The following is a 27,157-nucleotide window of genomic DNA, read 5'->3' as shown; positions in this document are numbered from 1 at the left end:
CTGGTGCACTTACTTTTCACTTTTGTATTCCCATGATGTGTTAAGGCGGGAATTTTACGAATGATTGTTCAGAAATAAACGTATTATTATAGCAAACTGAAATAATAATCTCACAATGCATTTTTTGGTCACAACAAGCCCATGTGTTAATAGGACTTCCTTGGACAAACATCTTAGTCTTGGTATACCGATATGTTTTGTAATAATATGCTGGCAAATAAGTGAATTGGTCATCTGTTATGTGTTTTTCACCGCCTATACTAAATAACCAAGACATCTGAAGAAGCTTAGGTGCATTACCAACTTTGAAAGAAAGTAATAATCTCAATTGTCCAAAAATTTCAATTCCCATCTTAAACTCAACAATAAGCTTTATATTACAGTGATTTTCTTTGGTTCATTGGTACTATGTAGATCCATCCACTGCGCAGTTCCGCCACTTACAATCGTTTTTTTATTAAACGTAACCTATTATGGATATTAGGTGTGTCTTATAATCCACAAACAGACAGATAGCCATGAAATTGTATTAGCATTAACGAATCGTCTACGGCGCGTGTTTTTGTGGTCTATTTATTGTAAGGTCACTAAACAGGTTGCAGTCCAGTTTGGATAAAAACGTTACATCCTTTTTGAATATGTTAATGGAATGCACGAATTTAAGATCAGAGGTTTTATTGTCTATGATTGTGCGAACTCGTAATACAGCCGTGAAATCTTCGTGAAATTAGCGTGAAATGGAATTCTGTATGTCAATTCGGTTGTCATAAACGTGATGAGGTGGGTTACGGGTTTGTTAAGTCAAAATTATGTGAGGCATGGGGAATCAGGGCGTTGTCATAGTTACAAATTAGTGTTTACATTCTTAGTTATTAATTTTTGCATTGATCGCATTTAGGTGTTATTTGTGTAATGCATATATCATGCAATATTATCACATTATATCCTTAAAACTTAACTAATAAATCTACGTGATCATGTTAATATAGATTCCAGTAGGACTTCCTGTGTTATAGATTTACCCAGCTCGAGATTCCGGTCGCAACAAAATTCGTTCTCTCGGTTCGAAAACCGTATAACGTTAATATAATTTAGATTTGTATTATTGAAAGAATTTTGAAAAACGACATAGTAGTTATAGAGGTTAGCGCGTTCAAAAGAAAAAAAACACGATTCAACTGTATATAATAGTATAGATTCATATTTTTTGTCGTAGAGAATTACTGACTGAATAGTATACTGACGTAATATGTCTTGTCACGGAATAGCAAGGTTTATTTTACATTGTACCAGTTTTTTTATTAAAAATATTTGAAACGCGTTATTAAATCTAAATTTATCTGATTGTTCATTTTTTGTGCTAAATCTTATATAGAAATAACTTAAGTAAACCATTTGTTAAATTGTTAGACTCAATGTCTCACTCAACATGTTTTATAACATTTTAAAACAAAATGCAACATTGCTGATGACTCCATTACACCTGATGGTAAGTGGAGTGGAGTCCAATAGCATGTCAACTGACGAGAGATGATTACCCTCGACAGTAGACACAATTATGCCGACCAGTTGGAACCGTATATACACAGGCTGATCCCGGAACGCGACATCGTTTGTGCCACTATGGCGGGTTTTAACACCTTGTGTACGTGTTCGCTATCCGGGCGGATATAAAAGATATCCTACTATCAGCAGCACTTTTCATCTGGATGACATCAGTATTCTGTACATTTACATCGTCGATCATGCGTCGCATTACTTACATCTATCGTTACACATCTTTCATTAACGTGAGCGGCTTGAATGAACTTATTTGTAGTGTTCTGCGATGGTAATGCTGACGTAAACTACGCTGGATGTGGCTTGGAGTATATTTAAAATACATTTTTTTTATAGTTATCGCTATATCCTATATAATTCAAATTATTCAAGCCTATATCGGGATCTACCAACTTCAGTCACCCAAGTGTACTAATAGTTCTTTTTAATTATAAAAAACCTAGTTTTGTTTACAATGTCAATGGTTAGATATTACAAGCAAATTATTAAAAACAAAAAATAACATATTTGCCAGGGGTACCTAAACTATGCTAGGCCTGTTTTTGCATATGAAAATAATTTACTTCTACCAAAAGCTTGAGAATAATTTATATTTTGTAGATGTTTTAATAGATACTTATCTTTATATCAATTTCGGCCCAAACCGTAACCCACCTATCCTGGCACCGAAATTGCGACGTTAGACCGGCTCGTGTCATATTTTATAATTTCGGTTAATGAATTCAAAAAGGTTCCACCATAAACAACATATTTGATATGCTTATTCTAAATAAGAAATTATTTCGTGCGTTAATGACATCAGATAAAGTAATGTGATATGCGATACGATTTTATAAACGTTTTTAATATTTTATGGTTTATATAAATTACTTGGTTTCATAACTATTCATGTCATTGACCTACATATAAACAGAACCGTTAAATCGCCATTTTGTTTTGTGTAAGTTTAAAAGTACAAACTGTTCCTAATACAAAAAACACAAGATTATTCCCTTTAGTCCTAATTAGACCCAGGTATGCCAAAATATACCAGCCTATATATTATCAAAAATTAAGTTATTAATATTTAACAAGCATTTAATTAATTCAGATGTGATATTTAATATTAATATAAACTTAATATTGGTAGTTTGATTCATTATTACAAGGTTATCATATTTTTTTATAAACATTGCTTTGTTAACACAACCTTGTCAATAACCTAAAAAATAAATTGTTCAGAATAGATAGCTATTGTACAAAAAGTAAGTAGGTATGTATTATGTAACAGTGCGCGAGTGGTGTGGCCCGCGGCGCAGTAGACAAACCGATAGCCAATAAAGATAGCATATTATGTGGCATTATGCATTCCTCGTGCATGTCTGTGCCGGCTGGTCGAAACATTTCGCATAGGAATTTATATTATGGATTACAAACATCACGCTTCCATAAAGAACAACATCACAAGCATGTAAATAACATGCAAATATTTGTTTTAATTTTAGAACCAATAAATTTGAGCATGCGAAAAAATAACTTGTTTTTTGTTGTTAAATTCCTATTAAAAGCATATAACATTATTCTAAACACGTCAAAGTATAATCTGTAATTCTTATTGGACTATTCTTGAGTTCTTTTACAAGGTGAAAACGTTAAATACAAATAACCCATCGTATGTCTTTGTATTCGTAAGACTAAAATTTTATGTCATTCGTACTTGCAGTATAAATCTAGTTTAAATAATAAATAATTTAAAAACATATTTGTCTGATCTAAATAATAAGGTTAGAGCAAAAGGAATTATAATTTCAGACATGTGCCACACGTGATACGTCACACGACATCACTATAAATAAGTACTTACATTTTTATTACGATCCAGTTAGTCATAAGAAGCGATTGAGTCTTCATAATGTTATTTATATATAATTTTGCTGGTGGTAGGATATATTTTATATTCGTCCGGATAGCGTCCACCGTACAAGAGGTGTCAAAAGCCACCATAGCGGTCCACGTAAGAGTGTCGTGTTCCGGGATAAGCCTGTGCATATCCAGTTCCAACAGGCCGGCATAATTGTGTCGACTGTCGAGAGGTAATCATCTCTTATCAGTCGACATTCTATTGGACCCCACTCCACTTACTATCAGGTGCAGTGGGGGCACATTACAGCTTTTTTACCAGCCTTTCAATTTACTAATACTATCAAAAGTCTTACCTAACTTTTCATTAGACCCCCACTCCTTCCCCGAAGAAATTTTTGTGCGCTCGGTCTCCACATCGAATGTATGTATACGTCCATGCACGGGGAGATATTTGTCGCGACCCTATGCGCCCAGTTAAGCTTGTATATACCTCATGGTTTCTAATTCACATTAAGCCTATAGGGGCTTTCGAACATTTCCTGGCCGTCTCCCTTCCTCCTATCCTAAGAGGCTACCTTCTCCTAGCCCCACACTTCCTCCACTGGATATCCTCTCCCAACTCTTCTCCTGGCCGCTACAGTCGATAAGCTGAGCTGATTCCAGCATCCCTTTTTTAGGTTTCCTCCGGTGGTGACTGCGGGATCTGATACACAAAAAAACTACTCATTGTAAGACAAACGTAAAACATAACAGCAATATTGGTAAATACTGACAGCATTGCTGTGCAACAAGCTTAATACATACAATTTATGACTAGATTTCCTATAGAGCCTAATAAAATCCGCCTACAAAAAAATACCTGCGTGATACCAAACCTATAACATACCGGTGTACTAGTAGAAAGTAATAATATAATGAATACATTTCGTTGTGCGACTGGTAACACGAGTTTCATATCTAGATATAGATTGGCGCCGACTTTAATATAAATTTTATGTGATATTGCAATTTGTAATAGAGTCTAGATATCGGCTTCTCGCTTCAGAGAGGCTAATTGCCTTTGGTCTGAATGTCTTTGTTTCCTTCGCGTATCAATTTTGGCATAAAAGTTTGGCGATAATTTAAGCAACATAGTTTTGAATGGATTTCCTTTACTTTACACGAAATGTACATAAAATATACTCAAAGATTTGTACATATAATAAATTATACTATCAGACCTTTATTATATACTGTCCCAATGCTGAGCACGGACTAACTCTACTGCTCAGAAGGATTAGGCATTAGTCCGCCACGCCGCGCTGGTCTAGCGCGAGTTCGCAGACTTTACATACCCTCAAATTCTTATAGAAAACTTCTCAGGTATATATTAATTATGTAGTCAAACTGAAGTTTCATTATTTCTAACAAATTAAATTAATTCAACATAACTTAACAATAAACACATTTATTCCAAATAACATCGACCTTGATCTAAATGGCTGTATTCCGGCAAGACCTTCACATGGCCAACTTTCTGTTATTAAAAAATCACCTCATTATTACCTTAAAATTTAAACTCATTTATGAAAACAATAGGTAATTCCATACCAATGTTCTGTAGCACAAAGTTCTTTAGTGCAAACGATTTCCAACTTAACCCCTGTTTGTATAAAACCGGAAGCAGATGCGGAATATAATAGCGCTATCCAAATAAAAATGTTCAAAGCCATTAGGCAGGCCGCTAACTGCAAACTCGAGGCGGAAACGAGTTGCTGGAGTGCGCAAACATAAATAAGACGTAAGCACAACATAAGTCCGATTTACGATTTACTGATAAAGTATTAAAAGGTATAGATCGTAAAATAAGATTTACAAGTATGCATGTAAGGGATTAGCTTTGAATTATCTCACCCGATTTTGTAAAATATTTTACTTATAACAAACTATAATATTTCCTTGAGTGCTGTAGGGTACTTCTAGCTTTAGTTAACAGTAAACTTTTATAAAAATCTGACTGCAGAGTAAAGAGCTTGCCTTTCATTGCGAATCTTCGGTCTGTAGCAGTTTTTTTTTCAAAGAAGAGTCGGTATAACTCGCTTAACGGAATGACCATTAGCGACCGGCCTTATAAACGAAAGGCGTGACGGTTGCCAGCAATAGTGATAATTGGCCGGCACACTGTTATGCAACAATGGGAAAGTATTCAGACTTGCTTGCGTTATTATCAAAACAAATATTGCGATGCGAAGTAGGGGCCGTTACAAAATACTGGGGTGGAATACTTTTAGTTATAACTGACGAGATGGACTTGTGATCAATGGTAAACGCAAAAACAATCTTTATTACAATAGCAACACTGACTAAAACTCTCAATTACATATTATCTACTACTCTGTGCACAGTATCAGCCCGGACTCTGGAATTTGTGCCCGATATGGCGATAGGCTCACCCCCTATCCCAGCATGGGATGGATGGAGAATAAACAACTTAAATTAACGGGCGGAATTCATAATAGTAATCATAAAAATACTAACTAATGTATTGCCTCTATAAAATGTTATTACATACTGTGTTTGAATGTCATTATAATATAATACGTCACATTGGTGGTAATTCCTGTAAAGATAATATTGTAAATAAATAATTAAAAAAAGCTAAATAAAAACAATTAGACAAATTAAAATAACACATGGCGCCCACGCTCTACTTGCCGCTGTGCCTTCTTTGAAGATAAAGGTAACGTGTGTGTTTTTGTATTTTTTCTCTGCGTTTGGTATCTTGAGCCATAGGACTAGCGACGATCGCTGCTTTAGACCAACATTAGGTGTTATATAAGACATAATACTAACCAATAAGTAATGACACTTTGAAAATATAAACATCGTTGCTCCTGAGCTCGTTTTTAATTGAAATCATGAGAAAATTCAACCAATGTTCCTATTTTATTTACTCACACTTTTCCTCTTAGCTATGTGTGTCATTTCATTATTTGACCCTCGATTTTGTATTCAACATACCGAATATTGCGCAGCGCGTACACAAGGTTACATGCTATTATGGCCACAAGTTGAATTCCATGCTTTTTTACATGTGTATATAGAAATTGAAGGTCTTGTTGTATGTATTGTATGTATCAACGTGCCATACGTTCACTCAGTTTTTATCAGTTAGTTTTTGTTGCTTTGAATGTTACGTCTATATGCTCAAAGGAAGGAAGAATTGCTGTTATTGTAGTATTCGTCGAATTGATTTTCGAATATATGGGCGGATCTAACTTATAGACCAGAAATTATAATACCAATAAATTAGTCTTATAAGTGAAATCAGTTGATTGTCCTGAACCCTACACTATAAGTACAGTCGAGTAAGCTATTATTTACGTACCGAAGCCGTTTGTAAGAGTATATTTTAAGTTTAAAAATTCGCGTGTATTGACTGTTAATATTAATTGACAAGAAAAACATTTTGTACAGCAACTTGCACTCTTAAGAATTTAACCATAAGAATTTAGAATGTATGTACCAACTTATTATGCCATCGGGGGCGACCAAAGACCTAACTCAATTAACTTTTATATTTCAGGTTTACTTGTAAATGAATATAGGCGGAGATATTTTATTAGTATTAATTTTACATAAATTGAATATAATAAGCCGGTTGATAGTTAATGTCTTGAAATTATCCGATGCTCTGTCATTATTGGGCGTCTTTTGTTTTTGTTGAGTATAACAACTGATACGTGGTAGGTATTCATTGCATACCACACCCTCCCCCCGATTATAACTCTAAACTTACAGGAGCGAGGAAATATAATAAATTTGATAGATCTTCCCACTTTGCAATTATTATTAAAGTAATTGACAAGATTAATGAAATAATTAATAAGAGTAGGGTGATATTTTGAATTTTTCCTTCTCTTATTAAGTATAGTTTTCCCTAGAACATGAAGGAAATAGCTGTGCGTAAAAATATTCGAAATCTTATAGGGCGTATGTTTATGAATTCCTTAGGAAAAGGTGTAACATTTTGTTTATGTTAGGCTCAAAGTAACTGTGTTTCAATTTGGATAACATTGTAGCCAAAGTTTTTAAGTCTAAGAAGTATCTTAGGTTTCAGTTTGAATAATATTGTAGCCAGAACTTTTACTAGACATTAACCCCTGTATTCATAGACGTTATTTATCTAAGGACGGAGCATTGCTGTGAGAGCAAGTCTGTTTCTCAGTGCTGACGGCATGGCAGCCTTCGCAGTGCGTAGACGTAGGGCCGTTGTGATTGGCTAATATTGAGATACACCTTGAATCTAGTTGGCTGTCATATAAACAAAGCTGAACAAACAGCAATCTGCCAGATAAACAAAGCAGAAAAACAGACTTGTTATCACAGCAATGCTCCGTCCTTAGAAAAATAACGTCTATGAATAAGGGGTAAGTATGTATCTCAGGAGATTTTTATTTCCATCTTAGTGCTAGGCAACCAAAATACTCATCTTTAACTTGTTTAAACATTTGAATAACCAAAATATACAATTCCCATTACAATTTGTCACATCTTCCCATGGTTTCGCAAGTTTATGTCACCAGCATTGTGGCTGGCCTCGATTGGGCGGCATATAAATCAGTGTATTGTACTCGTTTCCTGCTGTCACGCCCAGTGATCTCGATTCACATCTGTCACGTGACGTCATACTTCACCAGAATTTGGTAGTTGGTACTGAGTTTATATAACTAGCTGTTGAACGTAACGAACTTTGATAACCTACTGTTTCTTTAATAACTATATGTTATACAGGGTCATATTAACATTGTTTTATGAAATTAAATCACATACTCGTCTTTACCTGCTTGTTTTTCCAAAAATCTACTGCGAATAACCAATATTTTCAACAAAAATCCCAGGTTTACTTTGGTGAATTTTAATCGTTTTATAGTTTAATGTGAATTTGGCGTAGGCGTTAATGTATTTCTGACTGAAAGTGTGATGTTGCCGCTGCGACGAATTTCTTTTGAGTAGTACTAGTGGCATTAGAGCGTGTAAAATTAAAGTTACTTTTAGTTGATATTAATGTTGTTAAAAAATACACCATTTATTTTACATCTACGGGTCGTGTAACTAATTGTAAAGAGTCATTTTATAAGTTTATTAGTATGTGATTTTTATTTAGTATCGCAAAATTGAAATGACCCTGTATGTGTCAAGTGATCTGGATTCTAATGCACTAACCACCAGGTATAGTGAGGTCAATTTGTTCTTATAAAAATAAGTCAAAAATCGCTTAAGATATCTCTACGATATCGTAATTGTAGAGTTGACTTATAGAGTTTTGTCTATGCCATGAAAGCCTAGTAAGGTCTGTGAAATTGCTAGAAGCTTCTTCACTATCCCCATCTTATATCCTCTTTAAAAATTAAAAAGCGTGCTTTACCTTCACCTAAGCCACCTGCTCATTTTCTACTAATTTATTCATAAACTACGCAATTAGACTACTTACTGAGTTTACGTTTACTCTAAGTGTAAATAGAGACTAAACACATATTAACATAACCAGTTCTAACGGGCTCTGAATTAATGTGGTATTATGATGCACACTCACATGACATTGTGAATGCTGCTTAGAAGACACTAAAACAAAGAGAAAGGGTACCATGTATATAAGAGTCCCTATTAGTATGGGTTTTTTGTCTTAAGGGAGAGCACAATCGAGATTTCCTATTTCTCTGACTCTGCCGCTGTTGTGTGCATCCCCGTTAGTTCTAGTTGGATGGATATTATAGGCAGTGCCTAAGGATAATAGTGTTTCTTTTAAATATATAATTGGACAATAGTCGTTCAAAATGTTTTAATTTTAATAACTAAATATTTTTGTAATACGACTCATCAATATAATTACACGGTTAATCTAATCACAATCAGACAAGTCACTGGACATAACAAATTGATAGTCAATAATCTCCTAATGTATCACAATGACCAATAGTGGTTTTAGATGCAACATTCTTATTGGTATTGCTACTGTACGGTCATAGTCAAAAGGCAAACAACTTTGTTGATCTCGGCGTTCCATTACAAAAAAAAGTGCCATTCCAATTTGTCACCAACGAATTAAGTTATAATATTTTAAATCCTCCAAATTACCATCAGATTTATTACAGCCCAAGGTAAAAACTCGTACAGCCATTCTGAATGCTTTGTGCTCAAGGCCAAACTGCCCACGCTCATTATACTAACGTTTATAAAAAATGATTTATAACATATCATAAATCTCGAAGCACTTTGATTGATTCTGTGAAAGTGAATTATATTTTTACTAACAATATGATGAAATTCATTTATCATCTGTACGGCCAAAGAGTTCTTTGTGGAGCACCAAAAAAAAATACGATAAGCAATACATAATAAGGAGGATTTCTTAGCGCAAAGGAATTCTTTTATAATTAATATACTTTGTGTTAATACTGAGGCCCATTAATGTAGCTAAAGTGTTGCAAGACAGTTGTCAATTTTGATAATTTAACTAATTCTTGACCATAAAGCGTTGAAATTCATTAATTATCATTTTCACTTTTCACAACGTTAAATGTAACTAACTAAATCATTACTTATATTTAAAATGATCCGTTTTTCGTTCTATGAATATGATAAATACAATATTCTCCTCGATACCCGCTGTACGGTAAAAATACCATTCGCTTAGAGAATGGTTGGTTTTGCAGTCATCAGTGCCTTCCGCATGCCGATACCAGCTCTAATGATGTTTTTATTACGTGGAATATGCCGCTGATGATTATCATCTATCGATCATGTTAGTAATGTTGAAACAACTATGTCCCAGTTATAGCAGGTTGTCAAAAAAATCCAGATTATATTTAGGCTAAAATAATTACTAATAGTTAAGAAAATAAACAATAAAGTTTCATTTAAATCTGAGATACAAATCGGATGCGGAATGCCTTCACAAAATCTAATCCAGTAATATTTGTAAATCAAATAAATATTGAACTAAAATGGAGATCATGTCCCTTGCTTCCTAACAAATATGAAACGAAGGTTGTCAAACTGTCAATCAAATCTCGACATCACGCATTATTATGTAAATCCGGCACACCCGTAGGTAAAAGGGCGTAAAGTAATAAACAAATGATGAACAAGACGATAGAGCGTAATCCATTGGAGCAATTCAGCGGGCAGTTTGCTTGCAGAAGGGCACGGCGAGTCGGTCAACCGATGATAATTTCTTATTGTTTGCAACTACTTAAGCTGAGACTGTGTGTATAAGCGAAGCGGGTAGCGATCGGGAAGAGTTACCTACTAATTTATTTAATTACTCCGTGGCGACATTGTTGGAAAGGAGAATTGTCCTTAATCAGTTGAGTCGCGGAGACAGGTTTCTGCTATAGCAATAAATAACGGCCGGATCTTATTCACCTACTAATAATACCAAGAAGAAATGATGCTTTCTAAAAAAATCTTTCATGTGTACCGATATCCATATTAAATACCTTGCTCGACATAATCACACCTCGTGAATTCAAAACAGCGACCATCATTTTGTAACACTCCTCTCCTAATTCTACACTGTCTTCCTGAACTGTAACTATGTCCAATAAAATCGCTCCCGCCTAACCAATGAACTCTCTACCCACCCACGTGTGCTGAAGAATGATAGTAAAGAGCATGTTCACATAGTCGCCAATAGTTCGCGGGGTGCGCACGCGGTCGTACCTCATGTCATGTTGAGGTCGGTTACAGTGGCTGATGAATATATAAGTAAAACTGTGTTTTGTGATAAAGAGGCTGTCTTGGTAAGTTATTTGTGGCTTTATGTATCGACTTTCAAAAAAGCAATGGAAAGACCTTTACATCCATATAAAAAATCAACATTTTTTTTTTGCTTTGAATAACGAGACGAGCTTGCCGTTCGCCTGATGGTAAGCGATACGACTGCCCATAAACAGTAGAAACACTATCCAACACCTTGAATTACAAAGTATTGTTTGATATTTCACTGCGCTCGCTATCCAGAGACATGAGATGTTAAGTCTTATTATGTCCAGTAGTTACACTGGCTACAATTTCTTTCAAACTGTAACACAACAGTGACTATACACTGCTGCTTGGCGGCAGAAATAGATTTTGCGGCGGTACGTACCCAGGTGTACTCTCACATATGAGGGACCTACCACCAGTAGTAGTTAGTGGCCGAAATTAGAATTAGTAGAGCTTATCTTTGGGTGATCGCTTACCAGGCGGGCAGCAAGCTCGTCTCGTCTTTCAAAGCAATAAAAAAATCTTGCTTTGAGTATTTCGATCTTTAATACACTATATTGATGCTTAGACATATCGTAAAACAATGTAAAATATAAATTTACTTTCAAACAAAACGTTTCCTTACATAATCAAATTACACCAACATCACAAAACAAACAAGCCATCGTAATAAAACAATATAAAGGTATATTTCTCTCGGATCATTATTTCCGGCCATTACTACGCCCACATATTAATGAGGTAACTTCATAAGCAAATGACTTCTCATGGCATTGCCTACCATGAAATCAATCGTCTTTGAGTCAAATTGATTTCACGCGCCGTAAAAACTGTGCTTTTGTACGGGCGTTTTTAATCTATGGATTAAAGTCACAGACATTAATTTGATGCAAGAAGATGCATTGAGTGGGCGGTTGACAAAAAAATCACTTTGCTCGTAGTTGGTTATACGAGAAAATAGCACTATGCTTATTCCAATATTTTTCCTAATATAAAAGAGCTAATTAGTTTTAAATTGCATTTTTAGCGTAGCCTCTAAAAACGACTCTTATACACCTACAAATAAAATATGATTTCATTATTATCATTAAAGCTTAGCTTTTTCCTGCGGCTCCGCCCGCGTTAAACAGTTTTTCTGGAATCAAAAATAATCTATATCACTTAGGAGTAATGTAGCCTCCTATAAGTCAAAATCGATTTAGTAGTTCCTGAGATTAGCCCGTCCAAACAAACAAATCATTAAACAAACTTTACCGGTTTATATATTAGTATGGAAAGTAAACAGTTGTAATTATGTGTCGTCGATATAACATACCTTAGCCTGTTTAGAAAAAAAATCGGTGTGAAAATATCACGTATTATTTCACTCTGCCAACACATGATACAAAAAAATTATATAATTTAAAAAGATATGACTAAGATCGTAATAAAACAGTAGCACTGGAACCGGTTTTTTAAGATAATAAAAATAATTCATAACAACGTGAAAAACCCGTCACAGTCGCTCGTTATGACGAGTCGCCAGGGGTCAGCTGGTGTAGCGTAAAACAGGCCTGGATACATCTTGCAATTATCAAGCATCATAAAGTGTTGTCGAAAATATTTTGACACACAGTTTTTTATTTTTTTTTTACCACCGAGTGCAGTTGCACGAACTAAAAGCGACTTTGCAATAAAACTATTTTACGGATTTTATCGCCGCTTTTTGTGTTTGGCAGAAAATTATAATACAACAACGCAATAAAAGCCATAAAATAGTTTTATTTCAATGTCTAACATTCGCGTAAATATAAGAAATTATTATAAGAGCAACTTGTTAAAAGTTAGCAGTCATAGATAAAATAATATGCAGTCATTAAAAAAAAGAGAAAAAGATTATGAAAATGAAATTTTAACATACTTATTGGTCTTAGAAAGAGATAATTGGTAAGTTTCATCTTTGTATCGTATATACAACACCTATGTTAAGTTTTGTGGCTGATTTAGCGATTTTCTTTTTATATCTCGATGCGTTATTTTAACTACTAATTAATATAATCTAAAACACGATGACCACAGACTAAAAATAACGCGTATAATTGCATTACAATGTTGTCCGCGTTAAAATTCCTTCACACTTTTTTGTGGCCATTTCATTATACATTTATTATTGCTAATAGGCAAAAAGATTGCATATTTTTAATAAGGACCGCATTCTTCCGTCATATGGGAAACCAGTTATATAGATTGAACGACTTACACTTCGGCTATAGATAAGTATTGAGTATTTTTAAAAATGATCCTACTTGTTCCTAGTAAAAGGCATTTGCAGGTATTTTTATCTTCATAGATTAAAATACTATAAACCTAGGATATCAAACATACGCAGTGCATCCTAAATCCATGCAATTGATTTTCATGACAATAAGTGATTTAAGATTGTTACCTTTTATTAATTGTTTCTGGCAATCATGCCGCTTTAGAAATACCCCTTATGCCAGGATAATATTGACTGTTTTATTCGGGACATTATAAATATCCAAATATCTAGGAATCTAGGTATCTACATACGGCTAGAATTTTAGAGCAATTTACTCTTCCGACTCTTTAATGCACCTTTGCTTTGATGAATCGAGATCTGCAGTGTATGTTCTTGTCAAGACATTTCTTAGCGACTGAGGGATTCAAATAAATGACAATGCTCTACAGCATGGCTGTACACTTTACAGTTACAATATTTAACTTTGTAACGGACACGGAGAATCTTCCTAGAGACTCATTCGCGATTTACGCCATTTCGATCCTTGTAACAAGTTTTCCTATGGCGTGTTTGACTAATTTCTTCTTCTGCTGTTTGCGTTCAAACTTTTAAAGAAGGTTTTATTTATGCTATATTTTATGGTGTCTGTGCCCGATATGGCGATAGGCTCGCCCCCTATCACATCATGGGACGGAACATACTTGGCGAAAAGTGGGTGCCACAGTTGCGCCTCTGCATACCCCTTCGGGGATAAAATGCGTGATGTTATGTATGTATATTTTATGGTACACGGATGTTCTGCAGTATTCTATATACGCTAAGGTTACTGATATTTTGTTGCAGTGATGGAGTGATACCGCATGGGGCTAGCCGCTGCGCTGCTGGAGGCGGCGGCGCGCGGCGATGCGGCTCGGCTCGCGAGCCTACTGCACGCTGACTGCAGCGAGATCGACGTCGTTGATGAGGTCGGTATCTCAGATCATAGCCAGCAAACTTGAGCTCATTACCACGTGGCGTGAGATTTTTTTAACACTTGTATAGCAACACCTACATGGCGGGTTTTGGAATGTTATCATAACTACTTAAAAGGGCTTTGAACATTTAATTCCTAATTCTGTTTTTTTGTATCCTTCTATAATACGTTTAACGCTGTTCAAAATTGTGGTCTTGATTGTTAAAATTACTTAAATAGGTAGTAGTTATGTGATTAGATAACAGTGTAATGGAAACCAGGTAAGTTACAATCTCTGGTAGCCTATAAAGTTGCTAATACGATCTGCAAGATAGCGCGCACGCACGCGTCAAATAACGTTTATCGAACTCTATTTATGGATTCTAAGACCTATTTAAAAAAAAAAAACAGATTAAATGTGGGGTAGATTAAAGCAGTAGAGGATGAGAGAGTAATCCTGTATTTCACACTTCTACTTTGTTTATTTCACTCACGTCATTTTCGTTGAATGTTCTTAATGAATAAAAGCGCGGCTACTGCGCGGCAGCCATAAACATTTCGCGTCGTCTACCTGCTCCCTTAAATACCAATTAACGTTATAAATAATTAATTAGTGTTAACTGATTACGTTTTTGTCACTGTCCTGTGAGACTTCAATCCGAGATAAGATATTTACTAGAGTAAAGTCGGAAGCAGGACTAGTTTAAAATAAACCAAAAATAACACTGTTTAACTCAGTGTCTATTATTTTTGATCGGTCCAACAGTAATTATGAATATTCATATTGTCTCCCTCTAATTGCAGTCGCCAAACTCCCAGCCCGAATCCAACAGAGTTCATTCATCACTAATTGCTTTACATATGTTGGCCACCACGCATAAGCTAATCCTAGGGTTGGAAGTATGCAGATAAATAATAACACAATATTTTTATATTTGATACGCGTAAAATTATAAATACATAAAATTATCTTGTCGAAATGATTAAAAATACAGCACTAACGTCGTTAATATTCTTATTATTTTATTTATGACCAACAATTTATTGCATTGCATTTCAGAACTTTAATAATAGATGGAGATCTGTCCACATTTAAATACGTGGAGACAACCCTAACCTCACAAACGGCGACAAAAGCCCCTACCCACAATATTTACATTACCTGTTCACATAAATTAAAATTAACAAGCAACTCTCAATAAATAAAATACGCCATTGCGTGATATAAGGCTGTATAATTCAAACTCCTTTATCCCACCCCACCCCACGGCGCCACGGTAGCTCCGAGCTGAATTGGTATCCCACTGGGAACAAATTAAAATCAAGCGAAATTAACACCATAGTATGTCAAAGAATTTAAGACTTAAATGCTTTATGTTAAAGTTGGAAATATGTTAGGAATGGGTATTATAGGTATTCTCATTGAAGTAGGGTTGGGTATCTGCATTTTTTATTTGTATCCGCGAATTTTGTGGTTTTGTGTTATTTTAATATTGAAATCGTACTTTCATTAATAATTTTAGTGTATTTCAAATGTAATTTGCAAAGATAATATAATACAATATTTTATTCTGAAAGAATAAAATGTGTTGAAGATCCAATAAAAATTATGATTCATTACTTATTTGTTTCGTACATATTGGCATTAGATTCACGTAAGCTTTTATTTTAACGCTAGAATGAAGGAGTGTTTTCCTTAACCCCACTACAAATAACAATTTCTCCCACCGTATCGTATTTTTATGTTATCATGAATAAACCGCTGTTGAAATGCGCAGCCTTCGGGCAAGAAATCTTCAATCGCCATGTATGAACTAATGAGTTCCGTCGCTTCACACAACTCGGAAAAACTTCTGATCCATTTACATACATTTACATGTGAATCTGCAATATATTGCGCGTATTTACACCGCTGCAAATTGCCTCGTGTTAAACCAGTCAAAACATTTATAAAATGTCATTGCAACTGTGTGGCTGATCTGTCACATGCAAAACTCTTTCCGCCATCACCGTGCGAGCATTCTTGTAATGTGGTTTAAGACATTGTAGCTATTCTTTAATAGAACTTACATAAATTGTATACCTGATATTATGTTATTTTTACGTATTTTTTATGGATATTTCTATCTTACTTCTTACTAATATCATAAATGCTAAGATTGTGTAAACGTTTGGATGATTGTTAGAAGTAAACGCAGAAACAACTCAACTGATTTAGATGAAATTTTGCACACGAATAGACCATGTTTTGGATTAAGACACATGTTACTTTTTCCCGGTAATTTGCGCTCATAGGAAAAAATAGAGATTTTATTCTGATTTTTAAATAGTTCTGACGTTTTACAGCGTTCTAACGATTTCTATAGCGAGTCACACCTAGTTATAAAATAAATGTGTTAAGTAGTTTTTAGTTTAGTAAACGAGCTGCCTGTTAAATATTAAGTAAGAATTTGTTTACAAGCTTCTAAAAGCGACGAGCGTAATTCAGCATCATATAAAATGCGTGATGCAACACTTCTTAATTTATAAACATAGGTGTTTCTTTTAAGGTCACGCGTGGCGCTTACCATTAGCCCAGCATCTTGCTCGTCTTGTTATTAAGTTGAATAATGGGCGGCCTATAACCTTTCTACCTGAACCCTGCCTTATACATATATAACTTTTAGTTTAACAATAAATAAAAACAACTAAAAGCTAATTAACTCGCATAGCTCAGTCAAAATGAGTTCTGGCACTAACAAGAAATTTGATAAAAAAAACACGGATATTATCCCCATCACTACCGCACGGTGATTTTCAAAATCGATTAATAAATAATTGAGACTCAGCGATACATCGTTGGCGATATCGATTAATCTGCCGATGTCGCTACAGGGGCTCCGAGAGTCGGACCGAGTTAATATCATTTTGTTTCGATTGTGTAGACATTCATTCTGCAACGTGCCAGTAATTTGTTTTGAGTGGAAATTATTGTTCGAGTGATGTTATAATTATTAATCGATACTTTATTAATCGATACGTGTAATCAGTATTAAAACCACAGTCACTCTATAATATTTTTTATATCATGGTAGTAAACAAATTCTTAACCTTTAGAGTAAATATTACGTTTAAAAATAAACAATTTCCAAAGGGATTCGGGTCCCATAACTGATTAAATTTAACAGCCGCTCCATCAATCATAGCATACTACGCGTTTACAAAACTACGCGACGTGACGTTTTCGACGGAAGTGATCCAGTTTAATGAACTAACATAATTAAAATGTCAGCGTGAGTGATTCTAAACATTATTCACCGCTGTTGAAAATTAGCTTGCACGTGTAATTGTTATTTACTTTTTTATAGTCATGGCGTACGTGATTTTTAGTCACAAAAACTTTATTAAAAATACGTGGTCATAAAAGTTGCTATATTTGTGTACTTTGACAAAGTAGCATTATATTTTTAATATTTACCTCGAAACTCCGTACAACTTTTTTTGTAATTTTGTTATAATTAAATTAAGAAAAGACTCATTCGCTTGCTTGATGGTACGCGCCACGCCTGCCCATAAACAATAAAAAGGCCATAGCTTGAAGTTACAAAGTAATATGTAGAGCGTGGGATATTTTTCTTGTCACTTTGAAACATTAGCCCAATAATCCCAAATAATTACACCTTAATGGAGATGTATATACATATTATATAAATAAACTTGCACGATAAAAAAACTTAAATTTGACGAATTTTGATAGCATTAATTGATGTGGCAATCATGCTAATGATTTATGATTAAACTTCAATTCGAAACACCAGATAGATTCTCAGGAATTATGTTAATAAAATCCTTTTATAGACCTAATTTATCAACATTAATTTTAATCCATTAAGTGCATCACGAGTCCCAGTAACATCCCTTTTAAAAGATAGGCGTTAAATATCCTTTTTAATTTATGCAGAACAAATCGGATATGGCATTTAAGATGACTGATCATAAACAAGTATCATGAACATGCATTAACGTTCATTTTAAACGCCTGACGTGATTCCCGCCAAATACAGTAGCCGCCATTTTATTTTGACGTAATCGTTTCTTGCGGAAACATGATCAGTAATCGATATAATATCGATGTTTGATTAAAATCGATGCTGTCTTATTTATGGCTGCTAATTATTATGTTTCTAAAGCATCCTAATGATTACCATCGACAGAATGTATGATTTGTTCCTTTTATTTAAAGCTTCGTTAATCCAAACGTCCGTTCCAAGAAATTATTCTTTTCATATCCCAAAATAGCCACTATGGAGAAGTGTTAATACCTAAAATTGAAACCTTTTCTAATATGTAACCCTTCGTATTATCTGTATTTTAAAAACGATGGACATTCAATGCTGCAGTGGACAATTAGTTGCAAGCCAACATCCATGTTTTACACAGATTTATTGATTACTTTTGTTAAAGTTAGCAAGTCGAAACATGTGTTTTACTGTAGTTCTGCTCTCTTATAAATCGATTATAATAATTTAATAATAAATTGTCATTGCCAGCCCTACACATTAAAAACATCTCGTTAATAGTGGAGTATGTTTACGGGTACGTTTAGTAATGATATGAATTTATATAATATCTATAAATCTTAATGCGTAAAGTAGTCCCATTAGAACGAGTAAACGCTGCTGTAACTGGACCAGGGCTTTTACAATTAATTAATGTAATTTTATTACGTTATACCCACTTTTGAGATGATAACCGCCTTACATACAGTAGCAACAACTACTATCTAGAAGTCGGAAATAAATACGACACTCATTGCACTAACACCTTCGATGTAAAATCACATAATCTCTCCTTAAATATTTTTTTTCGTCCTTAGAGGACAGGCTTTAGTCTTACGACCATACTGGCTAGTATATCTCTCCTTCAAATTGAAAGACAACAGTTAGGTCTTCTTTTTTTATTTAATGATTATGGCTCCATCATTACAGCGGTGATTTTGTCAATGTCAAAACATGTGGATAGTGATACTTCTCAAAATACGAGACTACTTCAAAGTATATATTTTCCGTACTACTGTTTCATCGCATAAGTACAGACGGCATAGATTTCTGAAGACCCAATATTTCTTTAAAGCTTGAACTTTATCTCTTATTATGAGTACATGGTAGTGGTAGAAACTGGAAATCACATAACATAATTTGTCTGACTTATTCTTCTACCAACATTATACTCTTAAAAAGTTATAAACAAAGCACTGGTACTCAAACACTTACATATAGTCTGGCAGAAATGTGCAAACGAATTCCAGTCTTGAGAAAAACTTGGTGTGGTGTTCTTAATTTTTAAACCGCACATGGCATGCTGGAATTAGCCAAGGAGCTAGTTAGTTGATGCTAGTGAACAAATTAGGAAACCGGCCAATTCACTTCACAAGTCTAATCAGCTTTAATTCTTAGTCCTCCGTGTGTGAATTGTTTATTAACATGTCTGCTTGTTAGACTAGAGTCTAGACTAGCATCACTTTAGGTTATTTATCTAATAATATCTGTTTGTTAATCATGACCCGGTGAAATAGTAAACGAAAATTAAGGAACCTTCAAGAAAAAGACTATGGTTATTTTAAAGTCCGATATGGTATAGCAGGTTTTGTGATCTTTGTAGACGGAGGGAACTTACCACCAGTTGACCCATTTGGTCATTTGCTGTTACCACCACGAGGCCTTTCCTGATTATTTTTTATTTGAGCTCCAAAAAAAAAACTGCCGTCAAACCAAATATCATGTAAGCTTCTAGAAGAATAATCGTTATTATTATAAATTAACACGTTGCAATGCTCTTTGTACGAGTGTGCGAAGTCTGGCAGCTATTTTTTGCGGTAACATAATATTGTTCAAATATTTGATAAAGATTTCTAGGTTTTTGCGGTAAGGCATACACCGATGCCATGTTAAAGTTCCTGCCTCCGACGTATTTAGTAATATTATAATATAATTCATGTTTTCAACCTTATCCTGTCCATAACACAATTCGTCGAGAATGACCAAAATCTTTTTTTTTATTTTATTGTTTATAATTGAACGTCCAGTCGGTTATGTCTTGTTTGTGTATTTACTAATATTACCATCATCATGCTAATGATCTTAGTTACTTTATTGCCTTAAGGAATAGATGGGCTAGCCATGCTTCTCATAGCAAGCTATAACCGCTGCTTATGAACTTCAACTATATCACCGCGTGCCGGGACAATCCCAGATTCTCTATTACCTCTAACAATTTATAACCAAATAAAACCTTAAAAGTACATCTTCCCTTTTCATTATCAAAAAAAGGAATATCATCTCAAGCCGTCTCCGAACACCAAACAAATTATTATTCAGTATCGAAACGTTATCGACTGTCATCTAGCGAGCGAGCCACACAACGATCATTAAAAAAACTAGTTCGCTCCCAACCGGTCTCGCTTGTTACACTTTTTTACATTCTTATTGGAGCTCGTCTATGTCGCGAGGTAATATCACAGCTAAAAATCGAATTTGGTTGATCGATTCGTTTATTTTGGGTATCCCTTTAATTTAATGTGTCGGTTATACGTGTATCTTAGAATACAGTCTTTTTTCGATTGCGTTACACTGTTATAACTTTTTAAATGTAATTTTAAGTATGAGCCTTCTTCGCTGTGTTACAAGTTCCTATCGCGTTCTTTATTCTTTATACTATTACAGAACGTATGCTTACCAAATTATTTGCATCTGTGTAACACGGTAATAATATTGAAACATTATATTTTATTTAGCAGTGGATTTCCAAATGGTGAGAAAGAAGCAAATGCCTATAATTTACATAAATAAATCCCGCTTTCCTGGTTTTGTTTTGAAAATTTTCTACGTCTCCTATCTTATAAACGATACCTTAATCCAGAATATACTTACCTCTTGTATCAAATATTTTCAACTTCAACTTTGTCTAACACTCCCATAATTCACTTTAAGCGCATATAAAAACTCGTCGTCACATAAAACCTAGCGCAAAACACTTGAGCTATCTAGGGCGTAGTGAGCATGAACCGGGCTACAGACCACACCCGGAACTTTTCTTTTGAGTGAACTCAACCATCTGTCACTCCACTATTTATAATGTCAACGGGCTCGTCAACTTAATGACAGTAATTTATATCTTGTGCTGGTGAAACGATTCATCGTCTGACAATGATGTAGCTAGTAGCTACAACCTAAAAATTGGAATTACATTGGCGAAACGATTACAGTTTTTATAGGTTTTGATTTGTCGAATTACTAACCGTGTGTGTGGACAAATTATATATCCAGAAAACAAAAATTCTTCATTACTGCTCTTCTTTCTAATAGGATAAACCCCCTTGCAACTCGTGCTCCTAAAGCTCTGTTGAAGCAGAGCATTGTCCGCCTGTCTGTCAGTTTAAAGAAATTGAACATATATAACTTTAACCCGTATAACTATAAACTTTCTCACCCACGCCACTAAGTAGGTTTTTGCGGATTTATTCATGATAGAAAATTAGGATTGTATTAAAATTAAAATAGATGGCAAAAATCGGGTTCATGCTGGAAAAAAATTAACTAAACATATTTTATTACATATCGCTCCAAAAATTTACTCTGAGGGCTAGCTTCGAGAAGAGCTCAAGCTCATAATACTAAGGAGAACTATGTATGTATATGTTTATAACAAAATCAGGGTTTCGAAGACTGGTTAGGTCGATTTATTTTCTCCCCCCCCCCCCCCCCCTGAATAAATAAAAGAGAATAGTTTATTCTCTAGCGGACATTTTCAAGCTACGAGGAAATCTAATAACCGTCTAAACCCATACCCATAGGAAACGAAAGCCTGTGAGTTTTATTTTAATTTTATAGTATGGTTTGTGCCCATACAGGGCGAGTGCGACGTCGGCGAGTTCATCCGTCGCGACGAAAAAAAACCTCCAACGGTTCCGTCCATGTACGCGGACAATTAACTTTTATAATACTCCTCAAGAATGTTGGATGCGCGCTCCTACTGTTGGTTCTCGATGCAATCTCAAGTTTTATGGTTTATTTAAACTATAACATGTTATTAGGAGTAATTAAAGCGTCAATAGCCGTGAATGCATTACGATGACATTAGTATTTTTTATTATTTATTGTATTCGTTTGGTCTTTTTATAAAAGTACAGCGTCTTGCTAGGTGAAATATTTTAAACTAGGGAAAAAATTCAATTAATATAAAGTGTGATCGTCGTCTTTATTATATCTCCACAGTGTTTTTCTCACGCTTCTAGGTACTTGTTCCATTCTTACTGATGGAGAGTTGGCAACAAGTGACAGAGTCCTGAATAAGTCATTTTATACCTACACTCAAGGGTCACACACAGTCCTGTCCCCTTATGCATCCACAAGAGGAATAAGTTACGTAATGTTTTCACACTTACAGCGAAACAAACATTTGCGGAACTCACAAATATGTGTCATCAAATATTTTACCCGGTTTATTAATCGCCATACCTTGTCTGTCAGAAGCTCATAGTGTTCCTCAATTAGGAATCAAACTCAGACATACTGTTTACAGATTATCTACGCCGCCACATGGCCATAAAACTCGTTCCCACGCCTCAAAAATGTTGGTATCGTTCCGCAATCGACATCGATTCGTACGCGACGCGAGTACCAATGATAGTGGTAAAATATGTGATCTAAATACGATAACTCCATAAAACGTCACTTAAATAAGGCTTTGTAGATGGTATGGCAGGTGCAGACTTAGAGGGTGCTAATGGGGTCAGGGGCTATTTAAATTGTAAATTTTAACGTCAAAGTTTAACCTTTAAACTTTTAAATTGATGGCGCGAAATTTTGTTTTTGTTTCTGGTACACTTTATTTTATTTTTTTATAATACTAATGTGTTTAAATGTGTTGGCATAAATTTTCATAATTACGACTAATTTCAAAGCGAATTATTTTTAAAGATATTGTAATTACTGATATTATTAAGTACTAGAGGTCGTCCAGTGCTTCAAAATTTGACAACTGAATTTAATATATTTGTGACACGTATCACACACAAAAAACGAATTGTATTTTTTTCTCTTCATTATGCATTATACCTTAAACTAATTTTGAAAAGTTTCGTGCCTGTTATTATCTGGTGAGAACTACTTTCCGAACTGGTTGGTAGAGTTAATATTGACGAAATGTAAATAATGTTTTACATGTTCAAACAAATTATTTAATTTTGTTTCAACATAAATTTTTCTACCATTCTTTATGTGAAATTTAATCATGCTAAATCTCACACCCCGTGCACGCGATTTGCTGTAAAGATGTACAAAGTATTTTGACGTATGTAGATGTAAATATAATTTCTCAATGCGTGAGTAATTGCAATGCATTAATAATGAGAAGGAAACGCTTCTAAACCCACATAAACAAAAAGCATTGCCTTTAAGTAATACAGAGATGATAGGCGAGAAAGAAATTTCAGAATCGAAGCTGTAGCTCTAAAACTAAACGTGCTCGAACAATAAAAAAATCCAGTTTAAAATAATGTTAATATTGACTATTACGAAACAAGTTGCGGGCAGAAGCTATTAAAATATTTCCACAGTAGTTATAACTGTGCCTTGTTATAAAAATAGATCAAGTAATACATTTTGTAGAAAAGTTAATTCAATGTAATTTGGTAGGAAGTTGCCAATTTTCTAAAATTTACGATGTAGCGGACCCCGATAATGGTGCTGTAAAATTATTGATTTGTTATCTGTTGATCTTCAATCGTAATAATATGCTTTGGGTTGCGGCCGAGTGTATGGCTAAACAATAAATACTTATTGATTCTTTTATGGTTACAGATAAAAGATACAGACTGCCTCAGCGGCGTAGTTGTATTGCATGCGCAGTACGGCAGCGCTCTGAGGTCCTGGGTTCGGGCAAAATGATGTTTGGGTTTTTCTGCTCAGTATGCTCATTATTAGGCCGGAGTCAGGAATTTGTGCCCGATATGGCGATAGACTCGCCCTCTATCACGTCATGGGATGGAACACACTTGGCGAAAAGTGGATGCCCTGGTTGCGTCTCCGCATACCCCTTCAGGGATAAATGCGTAACGTGTGGTTTAAAGGTACAGACCTACTACAGTTGATGGTTAGAAAGTCTATAAAATTGTTACTTCTATGTTCCATTTGAATGGTATCGAAGCCCGGAGATATTTGCATATCTAAAATCATAACTGTAACAAATACTTGACTACACAGACGTAGCTTCAATATCATCTCATTTCAGTCCTCGAGCATTTATTGAAATTAAGCCTTTCGGTTTAAACCATAACATTTGTCTGAAGCGAATTGGTTTCAAACATTATATTTTTAGTACAGGTTTCTTCTCGTGTTTTTCTTTGTCGTTAAAGCTATAATTAACAATGGATACCTGTTAAAAGGTACCAAGTGCTCCGACCTCCGAATACTGCAACAAAGTTTTAGGTTTTCTCGTCTGAAATTCCCACCCTCGTTAAGCAACTGTTTGATCTATTAAGACTTAAATGAAGCTGATGAAGACAAGCGTAATGTAATCCCATACTATTTAGATCCATTCTAATAGTGGCGGCTATCATGCAAGACTCGCTCATCTCGTGATTCATTTAAATAAAAAAACAAGTAGTTAATCTACCCAATTTCCTTGTAATAGACTGTAATTTATTACTTTATTGCCGATATACTGTTTATATTTAAATGCGAGTTGTATCCATAGGTAACTTTGTTGCAAAATGTACTTTTTTTTGACGTAGTACACGGATGTGAGTACAATCTTGAGGCAGTTTAATTAATCGTTTGTAATCTATCATGTGCGTATTCAGTGCTTACAATGCTGGTGAAAGAATACCGTTTATATTTACTAGGTATTGTAGCTTCGACCACGTGAAGAGCCTTTCTAGTTATAAAGGTTCCTAAATTACTATACCTGTTTAAAAATTCGAATAATTTCCAAGGGAGTAAATTAGCTGGATAAAAAAAAAGCATATATGTTAATCTAGGAAACAGTCTATCCGTATACGAAATTCCATCAAGATCCATTCAGCGGTTTCTGCGTTTACTTCATACAAACAACTAAACATTTCCACAAACATTGGCATTTATAATATGGGATATAATATAGTAGCCATCTGCACCTATAAACTTCATAAGAAAAAATTACACTTACTGGAATCGGAGAGCTACGATCTGAATTAACTAACTTACTTACTATGAAATTCCACTTCTTAGTTGTCCCAGATAAGTAAAAATTTCTTTCGGAAACCAGTCGGTTTTACCTAAGTACTTATAGTATACTTTATAAATGAATCTTTGCTAAAGCGGTCGATTGACTTAATGCCACTCCGAACGGAAGAAAGATCTTAACGCTACTGAGAAATAATAAAAAGCTTACATGATTCTTCATACAAAATTTCATTAACTTTCATCACTTACAACCAGGAATTAACTTTCTAATGAAACTTCGTTATAACCAATCATAATAATAGGTGATATTATGTCCATTCTCAATGATTAAATATATTTAAATATTCACGCTTTATCATAAATATTTATGGCGACGCGAGCGTTTTATTATTTCACATGTTAATTAACAACCTCAGATAAGTTTTGTCGTCAAATCTTTATGCGGTGACACGTTACACCTGTTTGGTTCGACCTTTTTAATGACTTTATTAAAAAAATAATAAACCATCTATAAGCTGAACAGAAGCATTAATTAAACATTGCTTCATTACGTTTAAAATTTCCGTTTTGTTATTGCAAATGTTAAGATGGTTTATAGAATCAAATAAATAAGACAGTAAACATATAGTAATTATAAATGATTTTATTGCCTCAAAGCATGTTGTTTCAAAGATTTATAACCCTAGTGTGATTGCGACTAATAAACTTTTTGCCTATGATATTTAAATGTACAAATTATTGGCCATAAAAGAAGATAAACAATCTTCAAATTGTACTAACCTGTTATAATTGTGTTAACTAACGAGAAAGTGTAAGAATAAGTTAAAACAAACGTTTCCCGTGCTACTTGACATCGTAAGAATGTGTGTTTTTCTCGGTATAGCTAATTAACACGAGCCATGTCACCGGTGCGCCGCGCCGGTTGTCCCGTAAAAAATGGCGACGCGACGCCATCTTGTTTGGCGCGAGGCAAAGGCGCATTGACATAATACCATTCAGCCTCACTTTTCTAGATAATTTGTGACCTTAATACGTTGTAATTTTTTGTTCTATGTAGATGTGTAATTGTTAATAATTTTAACTGTAGCAGCTTTGCAGCTTACGTTCGACCCTTGTTTATGCAGGGGGTGAATAATTAAACAGGACTTAATTATGTTCTACTAGTACCGATAGAGATCAAATTCTATTGAAAATACAACAAAATAAAACTAGTTGTAGTTATTACAATGTTGCCTTGAGAGTTTTAACTTTTAAGTAACATAAATTCGACCACTGTATTATTTTCTCTTTACATGCCCTTGCTCTTTTCCTGTATGTTTAGTCAAGAAGGTTGTTTTAGTGAAGGATAAAAAGTACTAACGCTACGAAGGTCGTGGGTTCGATTTTCAAACCAGGAATCTCTTGCTTTTCGAAATTAAGTGCATATTTATAGCTAACTAACGATCGTTATAATGATGACGGAAAACGTCACCTGGAAAGTCATGAGGTACTTAAAATTCTCCATAAAATTTACGAAAAGGGTGTGAAGTTTGTCAAAGCTCATGCCAGCGTGATAGGCATAGGTCAAAACACTAAACCCACTCAGTACAAGATCGTGCCCAGCAGTGGGAAAAT

The 27,157-nt window shown here is 34.6% G+C and overlaps 2 protein-coding genes across 2 annotated transcripts in view; one reads left to right on the top strand and one right to left on the bottom strand.

The window, feature by feature from the left end:
• LOC115454730 (phenoloxidase-activating factor 3) overlaps positions 1-21,453 on the bottom strand; it is a 34,186-nt gene extending 12,733 nt beyond the window's left edge. Inside the window, exons 1-2 of the mRNA XM_037437150.1 lie at positions 21,251-21,453; positions 3,756-4,105 (exon numbers count right to left, since the gene is read on the bottom strand). The gene's annotated coding sequence lies outside the window, so the exon portion shown is untranslated. The remainder of the gene's footprint in view (positions 1-3,755; positions 4,106-21,250) is intronic.
• LOC115444191 (protein phosphatase 1 regulatory subunit 12B) overlaps positions 1-27,157 on the top strand; it is an 86,893-nt gene that overhangs the window by 47,942 nt on the left and 11,794 nt on the right. Inside the window, 1 exon segment of the mRNA XM_030169866.2 lies at positions 14,234-14,355. Within this exon segment, the coding sequence (XP_030025726.2) occupies positions 14,251-14,355 (105 nt within the window). The 5' untranslated portion in view covers positions 14,234-14,250.

Source organism: Manduca sexta, chromosome 10 (genome assembly GCF_014839805.1).
Source record: "Manduca sexta isolate Smith_Timp_Sample1 chromosome 10, JHU_Msex_v1.0, whole genome shotgun sequence".
Lineage (NCBI taxonomy): Eukaryota > Metazoa > Arthropoda > Insecta > Lepidoptera > Sphingidae > Manduca > Manduca sexta.
The sequence above is the reverse complement of the archived record's forward strand: the minus strand, read 5'-3'. Positions and strand labels throughout refer to the sequence as shown.